The sequence below is a fragment of the Otolemur garnettii genome, unplaced genomic scaffold (genome assembly GCF_000181295.1).
Source record: "Otolemur garnettii isolate 467f Iridium unplaced genomic scaffold, OtoGar3 scaffold00171, whole genome shotgun sequence".
In the NCBI taxonomy this organism is placed as follows: domain Eukaryota; kingdom Metazoa; phylum Chordata; class Mammalia; order Primates; family Galagidae; genus Otolemur; species Otolemur garnettii.
This window is the reverse complement of record NW_003852566.1, coordinates 485,068-494,362: the sequence shown is the minus strand read 5'-3', so window position 1 is coordinate 494,362 and position 9,295 is coordinate 485,068. Positions and strand designations below refer to the sequence as shown.

Here is a 9,295-nt window from a genome sequence, read left to right as displayed (position 1 = left end):
CATGGAGCCTCTGGAGTCCTAGTCTCAGAGCCTCCTGTACCCCTCAGGCCAATGAGATGCCAGGGCCTCTCAGCAGAGGCTCTCTGAGACAGTAGGATTAACTCAGCAATTTTTCTGGTGGGGATGGCCCTACCAGTTGAGGAGGCTGGAGGGGAGCAGGTGTACTCAAGGGGGCACAAGAGGTCTGCTTGGGGAGATGATGATACATGGGGGGGGGCATCAGGCTCTGCATGCCAGGATAGTTGTCATTATTCAGCCTTACAGCACTGTAGTATAAGTGAGGAAGGGAGGGAGTGGGGATGCCTGAAGGTTCATGTGACTAAGTGCCCCTGCACACAGTAGGCAGGGCCAGGCATCTTCAGCACAGGAAGAGGAACTTCTGCTGTGAAGTCTAGGGAGGACCCAGTTTGTTTTACAAGTTGGTGTAGCCTGGGGCCCATATGGCAGAGATGGTGCTTGAAAGCTGTGGGGACAGCATTCACTACTGAGGAAACCCCCTTCACTCACATCAGGTGTCACTGGTGGCAAGGATCACTGGGCATGCCTTCATGGGCACAAGTTGGGACATGCTCCCTTCTATAGAGACACAGCTCAAGTGGCCAGTTGGGTGGTAGCAGATCTGGGCAGGCCCATCCCAGTTTAGGAAATTAACCAAGGTCTTCACAGATTACAAGGAGATTACAAGGCCCTGGGGAGTCACCTTGCTTCATCTTTGCAGTGTTGTAAGGCAGACACAAATACACCAGCACACCAATCCCTCACAGATCCAACAGCCATTCACTCATGGAGTGCATCCTTGTCCTTGTAAACACCTGAAGATATTTCTTACATTGTTACTCACTGTTCCTCATAGAAACGAATCAAATAGTGAACTCCTATGATATCCAGGTCAAGGTTATTAAGTGGGACCTTTCTGTTTGCTGGAGGAGGAAATTGCACCCATCTATCACTTTATACTGTGTTGAAGTGTTAGTTGACTTATTACTTTTCTGAGTCAACACCTATGCACTGAGATCCCACTGTGAGTCTGGCACCACTCTGGGGGCTGTCAACATCACGGTGAACATAATGGTGCTCATATTCTGGTGGAATTCCACAGGCAGGCAAAGTACAAACACATATGTGTGTGTGTCAGAGGGTGTAAGTGCAGTGGAGAACACCAGAGAAGGGAAGGGGCTTGAGAGTGCCAGGCAGTGGAGGGATTCTTTTTTTTTTTTTTTTGAGACAGAATCTCACTCTGTTGCCCTTTGTAGAGTGCTGTGGTGTCATAGCTCACAGCAACCTCCAACTCCTGGGCTCAAGCCATCCTCCTGTCTCAGCTTCCCAAGTAGCTGGGACTACATGAACTTACCCGGACTGACCCACAGCTAGTTTTTCTATTTTTAGCAGAGTCTGGGTCTCATTATTGCTCAGCCTGGTCTCAAACTCCTGAGCTTAAAGAAATCCTCTCATCTCCACCTCCCAGAGTGCTAGGAGGTGAGCCAGTCATGAGCCACAGTGCTTGGCCCAATATTTGATGTTTTAATATGGTCTTTACAGAACACTAATCTAAAAGGGTCACCATTTGAGTAAAGATATGAAGCAGGTGAGGGATAGAAATATGAGGAAAGCAAAAACATGCAAAGGAACAAAGATGGGCTGTGTCCAGTCCAAGGACACTTGAGGAAACACAGGGGTTAAAGGGGGAAGGTCAGAGATCAGTTCAGAGGTGCTTGGGTGGGTGTGTGTTTGTGTGTTTTTATGTGTCTCTGTCTCTCTGTGTTTGTGTGTGTGTTTGTATGTGCATGAGATAGGGCTTTGCTTGCCATTATAAGGAACTTGGCATTGTTTGGAGTAATTTGTGTGTCACTGATATGCTTTCCCATGAGAGTTATGTCATATGACTTACATTTTAGCAGAACCATTGGAAATGCTATGAGAATAGACCCAAGGGCTCAAGAACAGAAACCAGGAGACCAGGTGATAGGAGGTGACAACAATTCAGTGAGAGAGGACAGTGGCTGGATAAGGATCATTATGATGGAGGTGGTAAGAGCTATTTAAACTCCAAGAAACCCTAAAGGTAGAGCCAAGAGATTTTTCTGGTGATTTGGACCTAGGGAATAAAAAAAATGTAGAAGCATTAAAAATGGTTCCAATAGTTTTGACCTGAACAAGATGAAGACTAAAGAAGACCTCAAGTCTCCTTCCCTGATCGTTACAAATATAAATGATCTCTCAGGCATGAAATAGTCCAAGTCCTGCTGAGAGAGTTAATCAAGTCCACATGATCCCAGTTTATTTATTTTTTTATTTCATGTCAGACGGGTAATGTTCCGACCTTGTAACAAGATTTGTGGGAGGCACATCTCATGCAGGCACATGAAAACCCCAAAAGTACATAGTTTTTTTTTTTTTTTTTTTTTTTTAGAGGCAGAGTCTCACTTTGTTGCCCTCAGTAGAGTGCTGTGGCATCACAGCTCACAGTGACCTCCAGCTCTAGGGCTTAGGTGATTCTTTTGCCTCAGCCTCCCAAGTAGCTGGGACTATAGGTGCCTGCCAGAATGCCTGGCTATTTTTTTGTTGCAGTTTTGGCCAGGGCTGGTTTCAAACCTGCCACCCTTAGTATATGGGGCTGGTGCCCTACCACTGAACCACAGGTGCCGCCCCATGATCCCAGTTTAAAAGACTCAGTGTCATATGGTAAAGCTAAGACTTGTCTGAGGGAAGATTGTCCTATTGCACATAAAATAATCCCGTTTCTACTCTTCCTGGTGTGGATACATACCAATGCAGTCCAGTTCCATGAACTAGCTGAGATCCTGTCATCTGTGTTATGAGAATATGAAAGAATGTCCCCTTGAATGCCCCAGAGTTATGTTAGTGAACTCCAATGAATTACAAAGATATATCTGACTGAAGAAGGATTCAGAGATCAATAGAGACATGTCACTCAACTTCAAAACTTTTCTGCCCGTGTTTTCAGGTGACTGTGAATGACTAAGCCATGGCATTATGGTGAAACCAGTCTTCCACAGATGGCTTCATTCTCTTGGGCATCTTCTCGCACAGTCCAACTGATTTTGTCCTCTTCTCTGCAATTATGGTGGTCTTCACAGTGGCCCTCTGTGGGAATGTCCTCCTCATCTGCCTCATCAGCACAGATCTTCGGCTTCACACACCCATGTACTTCTTCCTCAGTCAGCTCTCCCTCATGGACCTCATGCTGGTCTGTACCATTGTGCCAAAGATGGCAGCCAACTTCCTGTCTGGTAGGAAGTCCATCTCCTTTGTGGGTTGTGGCATACAAATTGGCCTCTTCGTCTCTTTCATAGGATCTGAGGGACTCTTGCTGGGACTCATGGCTTATGATCGCTATGTGGCCATTAGCCACCCACTTCACTATCCCGTCCTCATGAGCCAGAAGGTCTGTTTTCAGATTGCTGGGAGCTCCTGGGGCTTTGGGATAATAGATGGAATGATTCAGATGGCGGCAGCCATGAGCTTACCCTACTGTGGCTCAAAGAATGTGGACCACTTCTTCTGTGAGGTGCCAGCTTTATTGAAGCTGGCCTGTGCAGACACTTCTCTTTTCGACACCCTGCTCTTTGCTTGCTGTGTCTTCATGCTGCTCCTTCCCTTCTCCATTATCATGGCCTCCTATGCTCGCATCCTGGGGACTGTGCTCCAAATTCACTCTGCTCAGGCACGTAAAAAGGCTCTGGCCACCTGTTCCTCCCACCTGACAGCTGTCTCCCTCTTTTTTGGGGCAGCCATGTTCATCTACCTGAGGCCCAGGCACTACTGGGCCCCCAGCCATGACAAGGTAGTTTCTGTCTTCTACACAGTCCTTACACCTATGCTCAACCCCCTCATTTACAGCTTAAGGAACCAGGATGTGATGGGGGCACTGAGGAAGGGGCTGGACCACTGCAAGATTGGTAGCCAGCACTGAACCCCATGGCACTGGTGCCTGGCTCTGTCAGCTCTTATCAACATGTACAATGTTGGTAAATCACTGACCTTGGTGAGTACCTGTTTCCATTCACCTGTTGGTGGTTACTGGGCTTTCATAGTTTTTGGTCATTACAAGTAAACCCATCATGAACATTCGTGTGCAAACAACAAAAATAACGAGACTCATGATATCTACCCTACATCTGTGGGATTTTGTAAAGATCACAACATGAAAAAGTAAAGTTCCATGAGGAAGCAATGCTTTACTATTATTGTCATTATTTTTGTATATAATAGCCTTAAACTAAATTTACTCTATTTCTTAAGTGTTGGTATTAGCTGTTTTTCATTGAGTGCTTAGTAATTTCTAGGCATTGTCTTGTTCTCTTTACATACCTTCTATATGATTTATTGATAACTTAACTAATAAATATGAATGTCTTTAAATGGAAGCATTGTAGATGCCAGAAATTGAGCCTCTGTAATCCTTTTTTGGATAGTTCTTAGCCCCCTGCTGTGTTCCATTAGAGGATTTCTAAAGCCTCCATTAAGAAATAAAAAAAAATTCTCTACTGTTAGAATTTATCCCTGTTGGGTGATATCCTGTTTATTTGTGTATTACCAGTGCCTTATCAGTTGCTCAATAAAACATTTGTTGAATGAATGCAAGAAGAAAGCAGCAACATGAGGTCATGTACACTGTTTCTGAAAGCGTTTTTTACAGCGCTGTTCAGCAGGCCAATGTGCTGTGCAGCTGAGATTCATTTCAGTACTTCCAAGTTCTGCAACAATAAAACTGTACCCATCTTGGAGGATGAAGATTAGGACAGAGATGAAGACAGAAATAAAGCTATTTTTTATAATTTATATATCAGTCAGGGTCCAGTTGGGAATATAACCATATCAGTTATGTTAACAGAAAATTTAAAGTAAAGAATTGCTGGCCAGGTGTGTTGACTCATGCCTGTAATCCCAGCACTTTGGGAGGTTGAGGGGAAGGATTGCTTGAGGCCAGGAGTTTGAGACCAGCCTGGGCAACATAGTGAGATCTCACATTTAAAAAGATTTTAGGGGCCCAGGAGCAGTTGATTACACCTGTAATCCTAGCACTCTGGGAGGCCAAGGCGGGTGTATTGCCTGGGCTTACGGGTTCAAGTCCAGCCTAAGCAAGAGCGAGACCCTGTCTCTAAAAATAGCTGGGCATTGTGGTAGGTGCCTTAGTCCGAGCTACTATAGAGACTGAGGCAAGAGGATTGCTGAAGCCCAAGAGTTTGAGGTTGCTCTGAGTTATGATGCTATGGCAACAAAGTGAGACTCTGTCTCAAAAACAAACAAACAAAAACAATAAAAAACACCAAAACAGACAAGAAAACCCTTGAGCCCAAATGTCTGAGGAGTGGACAGTGAGCACGAGGCGTTCATACTTCAGAAGAGGCCCTGACCTCTGAGGGCTGCCCCGCCTAACTTGTGGTGGTGCCTGGTACCTCCAGAGCCAGGGGAAGAGGAACGACTTTGCAAAGCTGGGACCCAGACTTCTGAGAAGCAGGTGCTTTGTGGTTGGTTCTGACACCAGGAGTTCAGAGGAGGGTCCTGATTGCTGAAGCACAGGGGCTAGTCAGCTGGTTCTTGTTTCTCTGGGGGTGAGAGGAGACTGGTGCTGGAGGTGTGAAAATAAAGCTAGCCAAGCGGAACCCACTTTCAGGATGAGAAAACATTGCTGGGATGATTATGACAGGAAATACAGGAGGTTGTGAAGAGTTAGTTTCTTTCATCCTGGCTTACAGTTCCTTCTAGTGCTCCTACTGGCAGACTACAGTGGGAATCTCAACTACAGAGAGGCCCTGCCATTGCAAGCCAGAGCACAGAACTGTGGGTCTGCGGCTGAGGTGATAGCTTGAAAACTGACCCGGCCCACTCCTTTGGCCATTTAGCATCCACATACATCATTTTATCCATATTTGAACTTCCATTAAGCACAGAATTTTGCTATCCTTCTGCAGTCTCTGCACCTTTCTGTGGGCAGCGTTAGTTATACCTCTTTCTGAGTCACCATCTCTTTTGCATGTTAGCCACCACCAATAATCAGGACTTAAAATACAAGGACGCAGGAGGAGAAGGACAAATTAGCTCACACACAAAAACACATGCGCCTCTCCAATACACGAATTGGTCATGAAGACATAATTGGTATATATAACTTTCTTCTTCCACTTCCCATTCCCCATATTTTCAGGGTCTTTTTCTGAACTGGCACTTGGTGTCATAACAGAGGCCACTTGCTTCTGGGTGACAGAAAAGTCTATTCCATGGGCATAAGTCTATTGCTGCCCTTTTTCTTCTATGAAATTAGTTTGTTGATCAAAAGGAATGTCATGCAGAATGCCTCAATTGTATCTGAGACATTTGGTAAGTACCTGTATGGTGGTGCTGTCAGAAGCATTATGTGTAAGGGAAACAAATTGAAATCAATAATTGATATCTATTCCAGTGATGTCAAATTGCTACCCTGTTCATGATGAGAAGGATCCAACATAATCAACCTGCTCATATATGGCCATCTGATTTGTCAAAGGAAATTTGCCACATTGGGGCCCAGAATGGCATTCTGCTGGTGGAGGATCAGCCACTCAGGGTAGTGGTACCAGGCCAGCTTGGTGAGGATAAATCCATGTTGCCATGTCTATGCATAACCTCTGTCTCTACAACCATAACCACTTTGTCCCTGGCTGACTTAACATGCATAAGGGTTGTCCCCAGAGCATGATAGTCTATGTAATGTTAAGATGATCTGGAGCTCTGTAGACCTGGAGAAATGATGTGGTTCTGGGACAAGATTGTAGGATTCACCAGTAGTCCTTGAAAATAAACATCGTGCTTTTAATCTTCTTCACAAGTTGTCAGAGAGAAAAAATAATTTTCCAGGTCAATAAGTTACATATCCAGAGTCAGGGTTTGTGCTGGCTTTTTCAAGTAAAGATGACCACATCTGTAACAGCCACTACAGTGAGCGCCAAAATCCGATTTACTTTACAACAATGTACTGTAATTTTCTAAGATCCGTTCACCTTCTGTACAGGCCAAAAAAGAAGTGCATATTTCAAAATTATGGTAGCACTAACACCTGCAATTCTCTAAGGGATGAGGTATTTATTTTGCTTCCAAAAGTTGTTCTTCCTACCATCACAGAATTTTCTCAACAGCTCAGAGAGCCAATATGGGGTCTGTACAAGTTTCTGAATATGTCTATTCCAAATTTATGTTAAGAATCTGTGAAGTAAGCCCATGGGTAGATTAAAAAACGTACTCAGACCACTGTGATTTAAACTTATCCCTAGCTGCCTCTTATTCCATCATCACTGTAAATTGTCACTTTAACTGGTCTCACTGGTATTTTAGGTTGCAAAGAATTGGTGTCAATGTAGAGTGAACATCTAGAGAGAATGAAGATCATCTGCATTAATCTGGCTTGATTGTGAGGACTCAAAGCTAAGGTCCCTGCATCAACAAGACTTTACTATTTATACCAAGTAATTCTTGCCTGGGAAGATGAGGCTGTGAATCAGAACATGACTGTGTGGTTAGCTTTAGCTGAGAAATGGGCAGTTCAATCAACCACCTTTCCAAGACAATAGATGGCTCAGTTGGCCAAACTGAGCTCCTTTCAGACAATTATTTTCTCATTAAGACTCTTCCACAGCTTGCACTCCCCATGCCCTTTGGGCTTGTGTCACAAACTTTGAGCAACTCCATGAGATCCCTGCATTGTAAGAGCTACTTCAAACTATGCCAATCCAGATCCTAGAACTCTACATCTACTCTTGGGCTGTCCCTTCTAAAATACTACTAAAACTCTGTCATGATGTTTATACCTACTACATAAGTAATAAGCTTGGCCTTGTCTGATAGTCAGGTTTTCCGGTGGTATTTTCTACTATGGGTGGTCCCTGTAGCAGATGGCTGCAGATCCTTTTGGGTGAAGGTTGAGAAGAAAATTTACAGTAGATAGTTGTGGTAGTGTTGCAGGGTTCTTCCTTGAGGGCACTGGATCTAATGAGGAGGTTCCGAGTCTGTTGAAATGGCTTAGGTCTGGAAACTAGGTAAGTGGCTATGACTTACCCTGGTAATAACTTACACCAGTTTCTGTCTTGTCATTTTCCTAACACATAGATTGGTGCTTTCCATTTCATTCTAAAAGGCACTGTGATCACTTAACTACTGATAAAATCCTTAGGATCAAGTCATTCTTTTTTTTTTTTTCCTTTGAGACAGAGTGTCACTATGTCACCCTTGGTAGAGTGCTGTGGTGTCACAGTTCACAGCACAGTCAAACTCTTGGGCTTAAGTGATTGTCTTGCCTCAGCCTCCCAAGTAGGTGGGACTACAGTCACCCACCACAATGCCCAGCTATTTTTGGTTGCAGTTGTCATTGCTGTTTAGCAGGTTCAGGCCTGGTTAGAACCCACCAGCCTCAGAGTATGTGGCCAGCGCCCTACTCACTGAGCATAGGCACCTAGCTAGGATCAAAGCATTTTATTTACCAGTTGTCTCTGCTGAGCATTACAACTTCTGCACCCACCTTGCTCTGGCAGTTCCCCACTGTCACTTGGCTCCTGTCACTACAACAATCTACAATTCTCGTTGAAATTAGGGAGGTCCTTCTTAATGGCAGCATTTTGCACTGTTATACCTGGCTGACAGAGAGCAGATACCAAAGAGCTTGTTAAGAAGGCTGGTTCTCATAACTCATGTTTTCTCAATGCCTCAGAGAGGATTAGGGCCTTTTCAGGGAGTGTAGTAAGGGAAGAGTAGGTTGCACATCATAAACCCATCCTAAAATTCCTACTTTGTCAGCTTTTGAATTCCCTACTCCCATAATTACAAAGATGTTTTAGCTTCAATACTTCATTGAGTATAGCCACAGTGGAGTACAAACTTCAGTCAGCAAGCAAACCCTTAGTGGGAGTTGAGCCACTGTGATTACACATCAAACAATATATATGTCAATAAGCTCATAGTTCTATCCTGATCTTCAGGACATAACACTTTTAGAGTGCACTCCTATGATACACTCCGATGCACTCCAATGATACAATTCCATTTTTTTGCAAGCATAGATCAGCAACATTTTGTAATTCTTTTGAAGTCTTAGCTGTTTTCTTCTGCGACAGACTTTGTACTTACTCCTTTGGAACACACTGAGATCCATCACTAGCTAACAGTCCAGACACAGTGAAGCAATGATTTGGGTGGCATTAGAAGGGAACAGGCATCCTCTTATCCGGCAACTGATCTAGGTGAGTTAGAACGGGGTCTTCTCTAGTCTCAATTCTTTCCCATATTCACATACACGAAGTCTGCC

The 9,295-nt window shown here is 44.2% G+C and overlaps 1 protein-coding gene and 1 pseudogene across 1 annotated transcript; one reads left to right on the top strand and one right to left on the bottom strand.

Moving 5' to 3' along the window:
- Nucleotides 1-2,297: 2,297 nt before the first annotated feature.
- Nucleotides 2,298-2,386, bottom strand: LOC111728587 (annotated as a pseudogene).
- A 600-nt stretch (nucleotides 2,387-2,986) lies between these two features.
- Nucleotides 2,987-3,934, top strand: LOC100961157 (olfactory receptor 56). The gene is given in 1 exon segment (XM_012811635.2): nucleotides 2,987-3,934. A coding segment is annotated over 1 exon segment (948 nt).
- The last annotated feature ends 5,361 nt before the right edge of the window (nucleotides 3,935-9,295 follow it).